The 20,259-nt window shown below is 37.1% G+C and overlaps 1 protein-coding gene and 1 long non-coding RNA gene across 2 annotated transcripts in view; one reads left to right on the top strand and one right to left on the bottom strand.

The window, feature by feature from the left end:
- Window positions 1-231: 231 nt before the first annotated feature.
- LOC122160133 lies at window positions 232-5,495 on the top strand. Its single transcript, XR_006168739.1, has 3 exons — window positions 232-624; window positions 2,070-2,314; window positions 3,488-5,495. It is a non-coding gene; the product is annotated as an uncharacterized LOC122160133 (long non-coding RNA).
- A 426-nt stretch (window positions 5,496-5,921) lies between these two features.
- CCDC6 (coiled-coil domain containing 6) overlaps window positions 5,922-20,259 on the bottom strand; it is a 32,133-nt gene continuing 17,795 nt past the window's right edge. Inside the window, exons 7-9 of the mRNA XM_042818288.1 lie at window positions 17,535-17,635; window positions 13,777-13,901; window positions 5,922-11,416 (exon numbers count right to left, since the gene is read on the bottom strand). Coding sequence (XP_042674222.1) covers window positions 11,225-11,416; window positions 13,777-13,901; window positions 17,535-17,635 — 418 coding nt within the window. The 3' untranslated portion in view covers window positions 5,922-11,224. The remainder of the gene's footprint in view (window positions 11,417-13,776; window positions 13,902-17,534; window positions 17,636-20,259) is intronic.

Genomic DNA, 20,259 nt, shown 5'->3' with positions numbered 1-20,259 from the left:
AGAACATTGTTATTTTTTTAAAAATAAGAGTAGATAATGAGTATAATGTATAATTAGTATAATATATATATATAATAGTATAATATATATATATATAATATATATATATATATATAATATATAGTATAATGAGTAGAACACTTGAGAAGGGGCTAAGAAAAAACCTTTTGCTGATCCATTGCTCTTCACTGAGACCTCCCCCAACCTAACCCTAAGGCTGGTATGGGAAAGCAGAAGAGAACATGTTAGGTTTTTATTGCTTGTTCTACTTTTGGGGATTGGCTGTGGAGGAAGAAAGTAAACCCTGATTATCACGAGGGCAACTTTAGTATCAGTGGACAGATAAGGAGAAAGCAGCATGTTGGCCCCTTTTGCCCCACAGGAATGACGTTGCCTTGCCTTTCACTGAAATCTGAGATCTGAACCTGGAAGGAAGCGCTCAGTTTAGAAATTGCCGTGAATTTTTCAGGAAGGTGTAGAAGACTTCAAAGTTAATTTTGAAATCTGCTGATCCATTTGGAATTTGCAACCAAACTCAGTTCTCATTTCTACTTGTCTAGTTCCCAAGCTATTTTACAACTGCTATTTCACCAGTATGAACAACAGCTGACCCACAATATCTAGGTAAGTCCTAATTTCTGCTATCAATAAATCCTAGTATTTTGGGAATCAAATATTCATTGATGTCTGCTCAATTACATCTAAAAAGATTCCTTGCCATAATACATTTAAATAATATCAGGTAGGTGACAGTGCTGTAAAATAAGCAAACCACTACAAACTCCTTCCCAGAACAGTTTATTAAGAAGGAATCTGGAAGACAAGGAGAAAACAGAAAAATGAGAGCACTGAAGTTGTTCTGTCAGCAGCTAATATGGCTACTAATATACTACTAATATACTAATATACTACTAATATAGGCTACTATGAAATGACAGTTAAGTTTGGCAGTTTCAGTATCATTTATAAGAAAAAAAATCACTGAAACACAGTTCTGCAGTAGTAAAAGGAAGCTGCCCCAGCAAGTATAGGAGACTGCTAAAAGGCGGTATGGACAAAAGATTCAGACCTGCATGAGAAGCAAGCAGCAAAAGATCAAAGAAGAAAAGGGGAAATAAACCTGGTAGCATGTTAAAAAAAAACAAAAGAACTTCTAAAGAAGTGAAACTTGTAGCCTGACAGACTCTCAGTCATGATCAGTTCAATCAGTGCACTGTTTATCCAGCACTTCACAGCTTTTCCCAGCATACTTACAGTAAATTGTATCACTATCATCAGACATCCTGTCTAGCCAAATACTGGGAATCTTTGGGAAATTACTTTCCTTTCATTTTTAAAAATATATAACCTGGGAAAATGGAGATGCCTTGTTTGGCTTGACACATCCTGAAACTAAGAGTATGTTTCAGAGTAAGAATATTATTCAGAATATTTCAACAGTGAAATGGAAATACTTAAGGAAAAACAAAACAGAACAAAACAAAATAAACACAAAAAATCCACAACTATTAATTCCAGCAAAAAGGTCAATTTCCTCTTCAAAAACGAGCTGGATTCCCCACTCGCTGGGTTTTTAAGCAGTGTAAAGGAACTTACTCTGTTCACATTGTGCCCTGTCCTCCCGTTATCCATCTGGCACACCCAAACTGCTGTCACGCATTACTCACAGTGGTTTGTTTCATTATTCAGATAACTTTCTGTAAAATGGTGGGTAGATAAGTTAAGCTGTTATACATTAAAACAGAAACTGAAAACCTAAAACTCTCCTTGCCCGACAGTCTTGCCCTGGAAGCAGCAGTCTGTGTTGCATGTCAGAAGTGTAAAAACCTGTCAGGGATTCTTGCTCTCAGCATATGTGGGAGGTGAAATCACAGAAGCCAATTACTTTTCTTCTGTTTTCCTTGCTCTTTTTTTTCCATACCTCTTCCCTCCCCCCATTCTTTGCAAAGATAGGAACAAGCTAGAACCAGACAGACTGCAGTGAGGGCTCCAGCTCACATGCTGGCTGTGCTAAAGCTATGATACAGTGTTGAATCTGAAATGGGCTTTGTTTTGTCTTCCTGCTACAGATCGGGCAGATGCATAGAACTAGGAGAGGTGGTAAAACTGGAAGGACATTAATAATATTTCTAGCCACGTTCATATAAGCACGGATGTTTGGACTCGATGATCTCTTGAGGTTCCTTCCAATTCCTGTGATTCTGTGATCTCTCTCTAGAAAAACAAACCAAACCCATCAAACACATGCATTGAACTCCAGATGAGCTAAGAATGGTGACTGTTCTCAAGAGGCCACGTGTTTACAAGAATCTAGGTAAGATTTGGGTTGAAATTACAGTTAATACGGATTTAGTGCAAAGTGCTCTCCTTTCAATTAGGTGGGTTTCTACAACATACGATAAACATAAAAGTCAAAGCTTTACTCTGTAGTTTTGACTCTCACAAACCATCCATCCAATGCACTGACACTTCAATCAGGGAGATTCAAGAAAAAGGGCATCACATTCCCAGAGCATCTTTGGGAAGCTATTGGGGTATTTCAGCCAAAAAATAGGTTTTGCTCTGCACTTAACTCAGAAATTAACTTCAGTTACACAGAGCCAATACTCATACACTTAAAAATAAGAGACACTTCAGTCTACACACAAGGTTTTAAAAGAAACTTCATGACTTTTCACAATATGAATTAGTTGATTTCAGAACCCCTAACTTCGGAATCCTTTACTACCTCTGGGAACTAACTGCATTAATAAAGTCCTTCATTAAATAGTCAAGACAACAGTCATACTAAACCTAGAGCTCCGTAATAGCGTGAAGAATGTAGTAACATTTAACAGGATTAATTCCTTAATACGTTGTCATGGCTAACATTTATTTTGGAAATAATTTAAATAAAACTTATGATATTTATGATTCACTAAATTTGCTGTAAGTTCTCTGTGCAGGACCAGCAAATAGATTACTCAACAGTTACATACAAATATGTTTGGATAAGTGACAGTACTCAAGGATGTATTATAAGACTTTATTCTAACCACTCATGCACAGAAACTCATTTCTAAATAGTTTCAGTGAATATTAAGATGTTGCTGATATACAACACTGCAGATGTGGATTAAACACTTCCAGGCCCTAAACACAGTTGGCTACATCCAGATGTTCTGTGAGATCCCTGTAATTTCCTCAACTCATCTCTACTGTGAGAAGTACCTGCGCTGTTTAGATCAGAACCACTAGTCATGAGCTTCTGCCTTGTTGAAAGAACAGAGATGATCACACAACATGCATTTGAGACTATCACAGACCACTGTTCGGGTTTCATTAAATTCATGAGATTTTGTTTAAAATACCTGATGTCCAGCTTTTACTCTTATTTCTAAATAATCTTTTACTCTATGTCACTCAAAAGAAAAAAAAAAAACAAAAACGTTTGCCAGAGCAGGCATCACCACCAACTCACTGATTAACAAGACTTTCTCTCTTCCAGGGATACAGAAGAGGCTGTAGCCAATTCCATGACAAGCCCTCAGGCAGAAAAGCAGTGCTCCCCAATACTCGCATTCAGTGTTTTTTGCATTCCAAAGAACTAATGGTCTTTCACACGCATCTTAAATCTCCATCTGGGAAATGCAGGACTAATTTCAAACTCTTCTTGCTTCTGCACTGAAGGGTATTTTGTTCACCTCTCACCTTACACCTCAAAAGGTATATAATTGCCTATAATTGCCAGAGAAAAGGTGTATAATAATGCATGAGCAACTTGATACTCCTACTGGCATTCTAGATAAAGATTAGGGTTATCAAAATTGCTTACTTTACAATGCAGAGTTTATTTTCTGCTCTCAGCAGTTTATCGGAATTTTTATTACTGCAACGCTGAGAACCTGCTTTCCCAGTACAAGCTCCAGAAGAAATAAAGAAGAACCACTTAAAGAGGAGATCACACGGACAAAGGAACTTGAAATTACACTGATCACATGCATATTCTTCTCATTTTGTCTTCTGGAAGAATTCAATTTACTCCTTTCAGTTCAGACAAACGTCAGAGAAAAGATGAAAGGCATGAAGACAAACAGCATCAGCACAGCTCATTCACTGGTTAACACTCTCACCAGGTGCATCAGTATCAAGCAGGATACTCACAAGGAGACAGGCAGAACAGATTGCTCAGCATTTGCAGCAGTGGAGAGAATAAAAGCATCTGATGAAATACTGTGTTGTAGGAACAGAATAACACAGAAGAGCTAGATCAGCACTTCACTGCAGAAGTACTCACATGTCCTGCTGCCCTAGAACCTGCAGTCATCATGCTACAGGGATTTTCCTGTATATATTATCACCAGATTAAATGGACAACATGCTCTTTATAGTGTCAGTGAGAAAAGAGTACAAAGTAAAGCAGCAACTCTTATTCATAGACAGGAACACAGGAAATGCAGAGCAGAGAGTGCGCATACAGATACGTACCAGAGAAGGAGCTGAACAAGGCAGGAACAAGTGGATCCATCCAAGCAGTTTGGTAAGACTTGGACACTGAATAGAAGATGAACAAAGGACAACTGAGAAGTGCTACCAAGGCTAAGATCTAAGCCCAGAAATTTGGCAATACAGCAAAGTACACAAAAAGTATGCTGTGCAGGCAAACTCTGTGCTAAGTTAATGCATGAATGCATACAACAATAAGAAGATGACAAAAACAGATTTCACAAGGGACAACAAAACAAAGCACCTACACAAGTTTCAGAAATGCATATCCACCACTGTTAGCTATCTAAGGCTTATAATTCAACACACTGCAACTATAAAAATGCTAGGACTATTCTTATCGCTGCTTTCACTCAAAGACAGTTAACACAATGTCACAGTATCAAAGTGTTCACTACAAATAACAAAAATATCCGTAAATTTATATTAATCAACACAATGCTTTAACAAAGACAAAAAAGTACAAACAGTACAAATTATGGTGGATTTTTAAGATAAGTCTCCATTAGAATATGGCAGAATATGTCAAAAATAGAACTACCTAAGCTGTCAATGTTTGACTACAATAAAAATCATGAAAAACTGTAACAGACTACCAGACACTATAACCTTTAGCAGGGCAAAAAAACTGGAAGGTATTCTCTTCCAAACTACGAAACAGAAAGCAAACCTTTTAATACGTGCAAAGGAACATTTTTCCCTTCTCTTCCACTCACAAATAGAATAGAATAGTAGCTGTACCGTTGTAAACTTCTTAAGACTCAAGAATGTACGGTAGGGCCCATGTCCCAAATCATCAAAAAGTACCCGCAAGGTGTGCAGGCCTACTAAGATCAAAAGTTCTTGCTGTGGCAAAAAAAAAAGAGATAAATCTCACTGGAAGGAAATTGGAGGTCAAATATACATATTTAACTGTGAAAGATGTTCTGGAATTTTTAGTGCCCCATCCCTGCAGGCATTCAAGGCCAGGCTGGATGTGGCTCTGGGCAGCCTGGTCTGGTGGTTGGCGACCTTGCACATAGCAAGGAGGTTGAAACTAGATGATCACTGTGGTCCTTTTCAACCCAAGCCATTCTATCATTCTATGATTTTCCCCACAATAACAGCTCAAGAGACAGAGCTACACTTTTCCAAGATGGAAGTAAAGCTAAAGAATCAAATATGCACAGCTGATTGTACCTTGAATATCCACATCTGATTCAAAGCAAAGAGCATCTCAGGTACAAACTTTATTGTACAAATAAGGTAATCCCCAGATTCTCCAATCAGCCACTTAAGTGAAAATACCAGAAACAGTCCAATTAGAATCAAAAACAGCAAAAACAGACAAGCACATATCTTTCACTGATTCTTAGTTTTCATTCTCTTCACCCCAGTGATGGCAGGCTGATAGAAGGAAATATACATCCACCCCATAGTCTTTCAATACAAGTAAATACAAAAAAAATCAAGTGTTTATTGGAAATCTGCATGAAGGCACAGATGAGCTTGATTACAGACACATTGTAACAATTACAAATATATGTAAACACGTTGAGATATACAACAAAGCAGTAATACAGCTAATACAGGAATAAAATGTAATCTGTTAAAAAAAACAACAACAAACTTTTGTATCTGAGGTTCTTTCAGTTATAAGATCTGATTCACACCAACACAGTGTAATGTTTTTAAGTCACCACTTGGATTCACACTCAACAAATCTGCACTTTGACTGTTGTTATTAACTGATGTATTTATAAACTGGATCCAAATTTGAACAGGTTTCCTTCCCTAGGAGCAGGAAAACAAAGGAATAACCAACTAGACACGCATCCAACCTAGAATAAGGCTTCAGAGATCCCTAAACACGTAAGAGCAATCACTGATGTACTGAAATTAAATATAAGCTTCAGAAAAGCTCAAGGACGTTAGTTCCACTTTTACTTGCATTTGAGGAAATTGCTGAATTTCTGCAGGAAAGGAACAGTCTACATCTGTCAGGTGATTTTTTTCTTCCTCCACAGGAGGCTTAGATTTCATCTGAAACACCTGCCAAAACAAAAGTCAGCAATCACAAACTAAAGTGCCTTGGACAGCTTAGGCTTTACCACTAGAACAAAATGCCTTTGTTTACAGATACAACATTAATTCATATAGTGAGAAAACTCACCTTTGCAAGTAGAACACTACTTCCAATATTTCTGTGGAAAGGGGAATCACTTTTTTTTTTTTTTTTTTTTTTAATTAGATACCAGCACCAAGAACTTAAAAAAGAAACAACTGCAACACAGCTCTTTGAAAAATGTTGTGGTTCAGGCCTAGCCAAAGAGTACTCTGAGCAGCAACTTACTACAGGAACACGCAGTTTTCTCAACCTCAACCATCTGGCCAACTCTCCACTCCCCATCTACAAAAGCTTTATAACCTTTGGAGCCCAGCTGCAGTGAAGAAAGACTCCTGTCTGGGTAATATATGCTGAAAAAAAACCTAGCATAGCTACATTTCTACTGACTCTGCAGCCACATCATCCCAACGTAAAGATGAGGTAGTACTTTTCTTTGGAGCCCAACTAGTTGAACAGGAAAGGAACAAAAATTATTCTCCCTACTGTAGCAGCTGTCTGTTAATGCAGCACCAAATCTCTGCATTTTCCCCCTCTTCTTCAGGGCACATTACTAATGCAAGCACAGCAATAGCTTCTAAAAAGCGAAATCATATTATGAGCATACAATCCCACCTGAACTAAGACTGAATCATAAAGGCCACATTATGGCACACTGAGTGGCTTTCTCCAATCCACAAAATGGCAATGTCTCTTAACCTCTATTTGTACTGGGACTAATGATTTTTATCCAAAGAGCATACGAAAGATCCTGAGTACTTATTACAGTGAAACGCAGACTAAAAAAAATACAGAAAAATAAAAATTAACAAATCTACTTCAAATCCAAAAAAGATTGGGAGAGAAATTCACCTCATTTGAAGAACTGAGGAAACCAGATTGTCTCTATGAATACAGTTCATTTGGAACTTATGGGCCTTGTTTTCCCTCCCTTGAAGAAGGCAGTTCCTTCCTCTTAAGGGAGGTTGCTGCAACGTACACACGTATCAAGATTTCATAGCTTACACTAATAAGCCTTCTGTTTCTTTATGAGATGGCTTGAACTGGAGAAATATGCTCTGCATAGTTCATACTCTGTAGACTCCCACAGATCAAAAAGAAGCCAATTGCTATGACTAAAACAAAGGAAACACTGGAAAAAAATGGAATAGGATTAGAACTTACACTGCCTGTAAAACTAAACATTAGAGGGGGAAAAAAAAAAAAGAAAAAAACAAACCAAACCAAACCGCTGTAAGACTTTAAAGAGGTCCCTGGATGCATCCTCTTAGTAAGCAATAACTAATATTGAGAATGAAAGACTGTGACCTTTGCCAGCCAAAACCAGCCAAGGCTCCATGGTCAGCTTCCATATTTAACAAAATATATGCAGTCTAAATTGTTTCCTGTTAACAGTGCAGCTTGCACAGATTCCAGGAAATTCCAACATTTTCGTTGCTTCCAAGACTGTACTTTTCATTCAGTTGAAGTGCACTGAAGTTCCACTCAGACAGATGGATTCATGAACCTGATTTTAACAGGACAAGGAGTCCTGTTTAGCTCTGGTACAGCAAGACAGACGTGACTGTCTTTGAACGTTACTTTCTTGGGAATCAGTGATAATCCTTTTTGACCTTGGGAATATGCTCTTAGAGGAGTAGATATAATTAAAACAATCTTATCTGGCTTTTAGCTGGAAGACTATCTCCGAACAATCCCATCTCTTCTTCCAAAGAACTCCTCTGGAACAAATTCTGGATAAAATGAACTCAATGCTCTACAGAGATCAGCTGCATTCCAGTGTCGAAACCAGATCCCTTGAGAGAAAAAGTAAAAAAGAAAGCTGTTTGGTTGTCAGAGAAGTAAGTACTGCTGAAACAGCCACAAGATTTATTTATTTATTTTAAACCTTCAGCTATAAACAGGCACACTCACAAAATGTTCATCATGGCTAAAAGTTGCTCCTGTGACCTTGCACAACTCGCGATGATGCATCGTGTAACCCACAGGCATCATAAATGATGACAACAGCAGAAACCTACCCGGATGCTTCTCAGATAAAATAAAGAAGCTAAGCCAGACCTCTCTGTCAGAGGAGTTTCTCTAGCCTATGGAAGATTCTCACAAAATCACCACTGCAGAATGATAATTCATTATTATAATTCACAAGAAAACTGAAAATCCATTTACATTTATTAGGACATGGTTGTGCACAATTCCTTATCTTCTTCAAAAAGACTACAAATAGAGCTTAACACTTCTGATTGCAAGCACAAGTTTGTTCAACGTTCTTAATTAGGTAAGGCCAATTTAGTGGCTTGTTACATTTTCAGGATTTAGTATACATTTGGCAGTTCTTTACTTTCATCTGGTAACAGTCCCATTGGAATAATACGGAGAGTTCACTAAGACACTTCATAACAGCAGCTGAATTGAGTTACACAAATTCAGTTTTGGAATATGCATCAAATGTTATTCGAGGCAAATTTCTATTTTAAGGTCCTTATACAACATTATCAAAGGCCTTCCCCCACCCCCAGCATTTATACTAGTACTACTATTGGCTCGTACTCCATAGAGCCTTACGGCCAAAAATCTCAAAGCACTTCAGAAAGGAGGACACCATTTTCAACAGTGATATGATCAAGCTGGAATCCTGCTTATAAAAGAATATATATTTTTTATTTCTCTTCAGCTTACAAAACCAATCCTACCTATCTTGACCTTAGTCTCACCTCTGACTGCCTGTCATCTTCTCACATGCAATCCTACCACTGATTCAGGAGCTGCGTTTAATGGTAATGCTCACAGCTGTATTTCCTCTGTGGAAAAATGAGCACCTGCCATGGGCAGTTATTTTCAGATGGAAGCACTGGTCGAATTGTAGATCTGCCACAATCTTGAGTATCACTTTATCAGAAAGTCACTGTCATAACTAAAGTAATTTGATAATGCACTTGATCCCATACTGGTTTAACAAGTGTAATAGGCTAGGTATGCATTTCTCTAAATTCTCTATGAGCCGAAACTACATAGATAGAATGAATAAATTCTAGTTTTGCCATAAGCTGAACCTTTCACAACACTGTTTTAACTTACTACTTTGATTTAGAGCACTGATTTTATGAAGATATTCAACCTTCAACTCTTACTGAATAGTTGAGCGGCAAACATGGAAAATACATGTACAAGTCTTACTATACTACCAAAATGCTGTACTTCCTTCTTAAAAGTGTCCTTAATAAAGCATAGGCATGTCAAACAAATTTTTGTAAACAAAAGATAAATTACTCATGTTCTGCTCTGATTATAGCCAGATACATATTCTCATAAAATAAACATTCTCTTGTCATTTTCCATGGCCCACATATAGATGAGGTAAACCACTTGAAATCATCAATAATATATAAACCTCAGTACTCAACAGGAACCTCAGGAAAAATAAAACTGAGCAAGATGTCAATACCAAGAAGTGACACTTTGTTCCACTGCAAAGTGAAACCAAACAATTTATTTGTGCTAAATGAATGCAAAGAATGTATTTGAAACATATTTCTTTATACATTGTACCGGCTTAGGCTGCTAAATAAGCATTCATTAGTGCCATGTTGTGCTACTTTCTTGTACTCTGTTTCTATCAAGTAATACAACATTTTTGGCTGTTATGCCAATATATTCCTATATGCTCATTGTACATCTTGTTATCTAACAGACTTGAACATTTCAAATACTTGTTCAATCTTTGTTTTAGGGAAATCACAATTAATATATTTTAACAAGGAAAAAATAATCAGCTGTTTTCTACAATCATGTTGCCTTCTGCAGCAAAAAAATCAAAGAGCACACTTCAATCAGCTATCAGTAACCTGTGGGCAGGACCACACTTAGAGCTCTAAGTTAACTGCGACAGATCACACCGTATGGACAGCTTACAGGTTAATGTAAACGTCAAGTGAAATAATTAAATCTTAAGGTCCACAAATGGTACATTCCATATACTCCAGCAAGTCAGCTCCCTCTCCTTAAAATTCAGACTGCACCATACATTTGAGGTGTTTTTAAACAGAAGTATGGATGTGTCCTGTGTGCTGAATTAAGCTCATTTACTACGTAATACAATAGAGTATGTGTCTTGGGCACTGATTAGGGTGACTGACTCACTTTTGCGCTAGAAGCTGTTATTTCAAATGACTGAAACGTAGCGCTAATTTTCCACAAGCCTGGTAAAACACTGTAATATTTCAGAATTTATCAGATAGCCCATCATGCCTTTAACTTTATGCAAATTGTCATGAAAAAATATAGAAAGGTATCCCTTTAATTTTACAAACCTAGAAGCCAGGAAAATGAAGCTTTGGAGCCAAGCAAAACGACATAATGTCGTATTACCAAACAGAGTTGCAAATGTTCCAGCCAGAGAATGGACATACATGTAGTTCAAGTAAACACTGATGGAAATTTTCGTTAAGTTAGTGTTGTAGACCCACAACACTGGCTGCATTTTTATACAAACGTTTACAACACAATTAACAGTGAAGCCTATATAACCTCAGTGCAAATAAGTCAAATCCAAATATGCCAAGTAAGCCTTTGGCTTTAGTAAACTGCTCCATGTTATGAGTCCAATTCTGACATACAGACTGCTGAGCACATGCACTAAGGCTGAGAGGAGGGATGCACTGAATGTTGAAAAGTGGCTGACTGCGATGCTGCGGATTGGACCGTAGGTTGCACAGGTGGAGGAGGTGGTGGCGGAGGTGGCTGCACAGGGGTCTGCGTGTTTGGAGAAGGAGGAGGAGTGGGACGTTTAAATTTGTCAGGGCTGTTACTTCTTCGTGGTGAAGGCCTCTGCAGAACAAATATTGAAATTATGTTTAACGCATTCCTTAACAACTTTAGGTGCAAGTCCTCTAATCAATGTATTGAGCTTGGCACAGGAAAAAAAAACCAACACAATTATATGGGGAGAATCACTTTCAAACAATGCGAGAGTCACGGTACAATTTCTATGTATGATACATTGTTTCTCTAAAACAGAAAGCAAAGGAAAGTAGAAGTATTTCTGAAACCAAACAAAACATGCGTTCCTTCCAGTCAGCTTGCAGGAAATGAAAATAAGACATTATGTCCTGAACATATGTTTACCTCTGATGATCTGCAACCTATAAAAGAGATTTGGAGAGACGCCGAAAGGATGGTACCTCTCAGTTGTGCTAGCCCAACAGCAGGCACTGATGAACTTTTAAATTTACCCTGCTGGCACATCAGGTCCAAATATGCAGTCTGTGAGTGAGTGTGGGAATGTCCTGAATGCCAAAGCATTTGCCTGGAATCTTTAGCATTCTGAAAGACTCCTAACCTGCATACTAGAGAAAGACTGAAGCATAACTTATGTTTTCATTCTGAGAACAAATATCACACAACAAAGATCACAATCCCTTGAGCTGCAGAAAAAAGCAGTTGTTAGAAAGCTCCCCACAACACAAACCACAGATCTGCCATAGACTCCACATTTAAACACAAAGATTTAAAGTCCAGTTCATATTTACAATCCAGTGAGGAGAAAAGAATCTTAAAAGTTAGCAATGTGACAACTGTAAGTTACACTGCAGAAGTAACTTCTACAGTTTTGAAACTGAAATGGTCACTACTTACCAATATGGAACTTCATGGTATGACAAAACCACCCACCCACAATTAATAACCAACCAAAATCAATCAGCTCTGAGGAGAAGAATGGTTACAGTGCTACACTAAATGCTTTACATATAAACTCAATTTATTCCATAAAGGAGGTTAAAAATAAGAACCAAGAAGCAAATAGCAGTTTGATCAAAAAATGTGTATTGTATCTATTTGTCTGCAAAACTATGTACAATAGATCAGTTGCACATTCTACGGAAAAAGTCAAGGGATTATCAATAACTGACTGATGTTTCTGAAACATTTTAAAATCATTTATTGCCTTTGTTATTGCCTTTACGTCTAATAACATGAAGGGAACCGGCCTAAGCATCAACACAAAGCCAAGAGCCACTTAACACACCTTCTTCAAAACAGTATTTTGTCCTAGCAGTTGTCCTTGTTATAGTGACTGAGTGAGACCCCAATTAACTTACACTAGATGAAAGAGCAGAATTACCATTTCACAGAGACTGATGAGAACAAGGTCCTTCAAAAATTTACTTACAAAACTAGGCTCTAGATCTTCCAGAAGATTTTCCTGTGGCTAACCTGTGGTTAGTTACAGCAGGGTGCTGGACTTGGATTAGGACTCTACCCTTCTGCTGAGCTCCAGCCTCCTGTTCTAAGTACTAGTATATAGCTCCCACTTCCATTTGCTCACTGGAATTAGCAATGACTTTAGCATGTTTACCTAAGCAATTTTAGAAACAGACATATTTTAACATTCTTCTAAATACTCTATTGAAACACGTTTTCACATCTGAGAACGACAAGTATGAGCAAACACCTTACAGAATAATATTTACACTTGACCATATCTGTTGAGAAAAATCAAAATGGTCTTGACACACCCACTACAAGCCGTCTTTCCAAAGATGGCTAATACTGAGGCTCTGTTTGCTCATAAAACTCCACAAATACTGAGAAGAAACTCAATTAGGTAGAAATGCATTAAATAACAGTGTTAAAAAGGAAACAAATCCAGTTGAAAGATATACTGAGAAATTGTCCTAGCAAATGTTTATTATATTAACTTTCTTCTTTGCCAATGAGAATAGAAAATAAGAGTTAACTGCCTGTTACAGTGACATGGTGGTAGCATTGTGTGCCATCCTGGAGAAAACCTGAGCTTGGAGCAACCTCAGATGACTCATCCGTCAGATGGTGGAGACTAGGAGAAAAATGAAAGCAGTGTTTTTACTTCCTGTGATAGGCTCAGTAGCTTAGAACATCACTTCTCACATCCTGCCTGCTGATCCATAAGATGATACCTATTACTGTCCTTAAGATGATAATACATCCTATTCTTTTGCGGAAAATAAGGTTCTTCAAAAAGAATCAGTTTCTGAGGGGTGAAGAGGAAAATCAGGGTTGAAGAAAGCAGCAATAGATATCTTGGAGTAAAGAGACAAAAACAAACATATACAAAACTGTTTTGCACAAAGCTTAAGGACAAGCAATCATAACTTACAAAAAATTAAACTGACATTGGCAACAACTATTTGCTTTGTTACAATACTTACTGTAATACCATGGGATGGACCCATATGTTGCACGTGAAGGCCTGGGGAATTGTAGTAAGACATTCCAGCTCTAGTCAGTGAAGTTGGTGGTGTGAAACCAACTGTGTGACTTGCATATGACAGACCTAAAAATTGTTAGAAAAAGTAACATCAATATTCTTGTTTATTTTTTAAAATAATGGAGTTTTAGGGGTGCTTTTTATTATTTTTAAACAATGATGAGTTATTATTTAAATAATAACTGGTGCCAAATTAGACACCTAAAAAAAATTCATTGCACTGAAAAGAGTGATTCAAGATTTATTCCATTCCTTTCCTGTAGTAAACTACCAGGTGTTTCAAAACACACATCACATGGCATTAAACATGCATTTTCACTTCACATAAACAAGTCTCCCTTGTAAGTTTACCTTCAGTTCACAGATATTCCATGCAACTTTCCATCTCTCCTTGGAACAAATCGCTCCCTGGACAAAACGCAGTCTGAAGAAGTAGACACGTTGTGTCTGGAGAAGCTGTCTAGCACTGAGACACTAAGAGTTTCTACATGAAAGAAACTGGATGGAGGTGCTTCCTTCAAGGCAGAGCAGCTCTGCATCCAAACCAACAGCAGCCTACTTTTTTGCCTTAGTGTTTATAGGCAGAATCCCAAAGATCTTTGGAGATGTGAAGTTAAAATACTATGGGATGATATTCCACACTAAGAACAAACATCTAAAATTAAAACGTGTTTTATCTGTGTTAAAGAGACTGTAATATTCAAAAGAGCTAATATCTAATCCTCCCACCTCAACACTTCCCCTCTGTAAATCCCAGTTTATAAAAATGCAGAGTACTTGTATAGCGAACCTAGGTGAGAAGAAACAATAGCAGCCAATTGCAAGAAATTCAGACTTGGAAGTGTTCTGACCATTTTGACTATTTCTCAAAACAGCAAACTTTCAAAAACTTTTAGCTCACCTTCACCTTCTGGAAAAAATGTCAGTAGGATAGCAGACAACTCTTTTCTCAGCTGCTTAGTATTAGAAACTAGAAACTGCTTTAGAACACCTCACTGAATTTAGCAGTTTTCACACTACATCAATGCAATCAAGTGTAAGTAAAGATACAGTACACACTCTCATCATTAAAGCTTTGTCCTTAACTGCATATACCTGCTTTTGTGCCTGTTCTTGATGAGGCTTTTCAGAAAAACAAAAACAAACAACAAAAAAGCTTCAGATCACTAATAAAGCTGTACAAGAAAACATATTATGCTACCCTTGCTTCTTTCTATTCTACGTTTGATTCTGCTTCGTTATCAGTGTACATCTAGTGCAAACTGTGAGCAAATCCATCACTTTAGAGTAGCTAAACAATACAGATAACAAATCAATTTCATTTTTGACTATGTAATCTAATCGTCTGCATAGCACATATTTTATAACTAACATGTCAAGTCATCTTTGCAATATTACAATTTTGGACTCCTCTGGGATACATCAGCTTCAAAAACTTCAGAAATGCAAATCTGCATGGCAGTCAAATCAGTGATAACAGTAATGCATGTACGCGCAAGGTAGCTCATCCACAGCTCTGCAGCCTAAAATATCTATCTAGCCCAGATGCAGAAGAAAAGCATACAAAGCTTTAACTACACCAAAGACTAATCAGTAATTACAGCAACCATTCCCCAGCTGCCTAGGAGTAGCAGTTTCATGCACTGTGCTATAAACCGCAGCGTGCTGCTTGAAAGAGTCCTCAAAAGCAGCATCTCAAGCCACACAAGCGTGAAAGGCTTCAAAAATAAGGAGCCAGAATCTGACCCATTAAGTCCGACTCACTAACACATAAACTTACACCATTTTAAAATGGTTTCAAAATATGTCTCTAAAAAGTCAAGCAAATCATTTATTTTAAAAACCCAATATGTCAGGTCATATAATCAATTGATGCAAAATACTAATCGTATTTTCTGTGCTGATACTTCTTGCAGTCTTACTGCTTTACTCTCAAAAACAAACTGTTTTCATTAATTACTACTTTCATACATATCAGACAACTGTGTGAAATTCCCTACTGATCTCATTAGTTCTCTAGCAAACTGCTGTTTTGTTTTTCTAAGTCTGAAACTTTCCAGCTGTGGACATTAATTTATCAGATGTGAAGGAGAGCAATACAGCTGCCTGTGCAGAAGTGCTGAGCTGGAATATCTTCTGTACAACCACCAAAAAAAACCTGTGAGGTCTGTTGGAAATGATCATTTCAGCCATGCTATTTTTAACTCCATTTCAGACTGCATTGCAGCATCCCCTGCCTGTAGGAATAATTCCCACAAGAATGCAGGACTCTGCCTCCCATGAGCAGAGGCAAGCCCACAGCAAGCAAGGAACCTGCCACAGTCCCAGTGCAGAAACAATGAACCAGAAGAACAGTCCTGCTCTGAAACATCAGCATGCATTTCTAGGAAATCTAGTATGTAAGCTTAGCATAAGCTGCCAGCGAATTTTCACCACACATACTTTTTATTATTATTTTAACACTGTGTGGACTGCAGATGCAATGTGTAAATGAGTACTGGGTCATTATGAAGCCTGCGCAGATACATGTCCAAAGCAGTTGCTTGAGAAGAGTTTTTAGTATGGCTTTATCTCTGTACACACCACACAGTTAGAGGCAAAGGATAAGAAAGTATGTATCATTTCTGTGATAGTATATCTAGTAAAACATTAAAAGCCAAGTGATCTGGCTCATCTCTTTAAAAAAACTAAACTCTCAGTCATAAGCCAGTGCCAGAAAAATACATGCTTGCTCTTTTATCTACATAAAGATGAAAACTGTTTTGAGTCTTTCTGAAAAACTGAAGTCAATCTTGAAAACTAAAGAGTTTAAACACACTACTTATGTTCTAGCAGACCTATGCAATCAAATGTCTAAGTCCCACTCTGTAGAATGTATCAATAGTAAGAACATCTCCTTTGCTCTTATGGTAGGACTCTGTCTGACAGGTTTTAAAGGTGAACTTTGTAAAGAGAAGCATGCAGGATTCACTTTGTTACATACAAGTGAATAGGTGATCATCACCTGACATCCATGGTCAACAATTTATAACAAATATCCAGTGGCATTTCCAATGAATTTTATATGTCAACACAAATACACTTCCTTTGACTTAAAAATATATTCAGTAATTAAAAATTCAATCATCTAAGGTCAGATGTAATCCATTCAGGTTCTTTCGAAATTCCAAAGCCTACATAATCCATTTATTATAGTCAAAAAAGGTTAGTTTGCTTTTAATACATAAGGTACAATGGACAGAAATCCTTAATTTTGTTATTGTTATTGTTTTAAAACATAAATTGGCAGCAGTGCCAAAGCCATTTCTCTACAGAAGAGAAATGAAAATGAACTTATTTTCAGTATGTCAAGATTAGACTTCTACAAGACATTTTGATTCAAAGCACAATAGCAGTCTCACTTCTAGTCTGTCAGGAGAATCAGGATATCTACTGGAATGAAAGAAATGCAGCTATGGGGAAGGCAGGGGAGGTAGAGAGGAGTTAAAATGATAGCTACTTAACTGACCTCTGATAATTTGATCACAGCATAAAACAGAACCATTCAAAACACATGCTGCAGTAGAAGAAATCTAAGGCAAATCTATTATTACATTTACAATGCACTTTTTCCCCAGACCAGCTTTGAAAGGCTATCGACCTAGGGCACATTACTATGTGATGCATACAAAAATTTTAGAAACTGGGTAAAATATTTACCAGGTGATATAGGTCTGCTAGAACTTGGTGAGGGTGTATAAGGGATAGGACTGGACACAGTGCGAGGTCTTAATCCTTGTGCAGACATCTCATTAAAATATCTAACAAAAGAAGGCAAAGAATAATTAGATTAAACCTTTTAAAATGTGCCATGCTTTAAATGTTTCACTGTGCATTTTCAATTCCCATAAGAGTCACACAAGATTAGTGTAGGACCACCAGTCACCTTTAGGAAGCCATGACAGGAACAATTCATTGCTGAACGGAAACAGATGGACTTACAGTCATTTGCAGTTAAACTGTACAAGTTGTGCACAATTGGAATAATATGTATTAAGGTCAGGGGTTTACACCACATCATTCCATTTGACCTACGCTACAGTCTTGCATTTTACAATTACATTTTAGAATTTCTACACTGAACTCAATACCTTGTCTCCCAGGAATGCTCCTACTGCCAGAAAGACTTTCAAGCATTAATTTTTAATCACAAAAAAAGGAGAAAAGCCACTCAAGTATTGACAGTTGGTTACAAGAGCTGGTCAGTCTCAGTCCTGCTTCCTATTTGAATCCATCTAGTCTCAACATTAAGCCATCTGCTCATCAGGTCTTTTGCCACAGGAACAGGGAGCTATTTTGAATGCAGCACTTTCACCTGCTAGATACTTGTAGGTGGTGTAGCAAGATGCCTCCCACACTTCATTTTGATAAAATAAACAGGTAGAATTTTATTCCACCTGTAACTATTTTAGTGGCTATTTTATTTGTTCTTTCTTCACCAAATAAAGGGAATTTTCTTCACAACCATGAAGTGCTAGTCCTACTCAGTATAACAAGAATCATACCACTTGCTCCTAGTTCCGCTCACTGTTTCTATCTCAGAAGCAATTTTATGTATTTTTTTCCAGAGCACTGTGATGTTAGCTTTTAGGTTTACTTGCTCATGCTTCCTCCCTGTAGATTTTTCAATCGCTGTGTAGATCAGAAGTTTCTCTGCTCATTTCCTCCTGTACGTAAGGCTGCAAATCAACGGCCTCATATTAACAGCACATCTACCTGTGTTTCTTTACTGAACTTCACAAAGCAGCAGGCAAAATTAGCTAGCTAAATACCCTTTTCCATCTACCACTGTGCTGCTCAGAAATTCTTAGTTACTACACTTACTTTCAGATCAAAGGAAAAAGAAATATTATAAAATATTCCTAGTCAATGGAACTCAGTGGGTGCTTTGAGCTCTGCATGGCAGTTCTTAATCAATCTGATAAATGCTTTAACACTGCATTTAATTCATTTTTAATCAAAATATTTAGAGTCATCAAACCACAATACCTAACAGAGGCAGTGGATTGTAGCAATGCTGAAGTTGGTTTAAACTTAGGTAGATAAAGTAACAATGGTAGCTGCCACCTGGAACAACTGTGGGCAAATAAGGGCTTTACTTATGTACCAGTTTCCCAAAGAGATGCCAATGGCAGCACTGGCAAAATTGAACTGACGAGGTTACTTCCATAACATACAAGAATTTGTAATGCAGACAATATATGCACTACAGCAAGGCAGTGGTCTTTATGACTCAATCTTATTCTAGATAAATACAACTTTTTTTTTTTAAAGTCTTCCTAGTCACCTAGAGCATATCAAGTGGAATAACCACATATCATTTGTATGCTTCTTGGGTTTAGAAATCTCCATCTTATTTTCTTCGATAACAGGGAAAAGATAAAGCTTCTGCTGTCAAGTTGAGAAAATTTTGGGAGAACTATGCATTTTTAATCCAGTAAAGCATCTTCATCTACCCCATCCACAAAAAAACCACACATAAGTATCATCCACTAGAAACGCAACTAAAAAATCTGGATAACTGATCTGTCAGCATGATCACTTTTAGGAAAATAAAAGAAGCTGTCAAATTTACAATTTTAAGTCATTACCGCGTGTTGTTCTACAGTCTTTTCTCTGTGCAGTTCTCTTCTAAGACTAACCATTCTAACATATGCCTAAGTACTTCACATTACTAACAGTGCAAATCACTGTTTTGGAGTAATTCTCTTATGTTTTTGCAATAACAGAAAGAAAAAAACAGTATGACAATGAAATCTCTTATTTAATTATTTTCCACATTTTTACTACTATCACTACGTGGAAAAGGTAGGAAAAAAAGTCAGGATATGTCACATTTTTAGATGAACATTCATAATTCATATAAATAGAGATTCTGATTATTTCTATTGCAATGTAAGTATTGGTGGAAAATGTCAGGCTATTAAAATTAGATCTGAACACCAGAATCCTGTTTCTCACTACACTCTAATTTAGATGGTATTAACTACAGCATAATACTGGATTCTACTGCAACAAACATCAGTTGCTTAGCATTTCATCAAAATGAACATATTGCTTTGTATTTTAAGGGCGCTTCTTGAAGCAAAGTATCTGACACTCCGGTAGATTATGTTTCACAACAAATATACTGCTGACACAAGAAGCATCATCTCAGTATCTGCAGAACACATCACAGGGTGAGGGTGGGTTTATTTTGTTTTGTTTTTTAAAACCATAAATCCAAAATAACGTAAAATTGTAACAAAATAATGGGCATGTTAGAAGAAATAAGATAACACCACCTCCGAAATATAACACTGTCATAACACTATCACGTAAAAAAAACCTAAGAGGCATTACATAAAACCAAAATAAAAAAATCTGCACTACCTGTAAGGACAGT

The sequence above is a fragment of the Centrocercus urophasianus genome, unplaced genomic scaffold, assembly GCF_019232065.1.
Source record: "Centrocercus urophasianus isolate 14NV4802_14NV808 unplaced genomic scaffold, USGS_Curo_1.0 seq_17, whole genome shotgun sequence".
Taxonomy (NCBI): Eukaryota; Metazoa; Chordata; class Aves; order Galliformes; family Phasianidae; genus Centrocercus; species Centrocercus urophasianus.
Note: the sequence above shows the minus strand (reverse complement) of the source record. Positions and strands in the feature narration are given on the sequence as shown.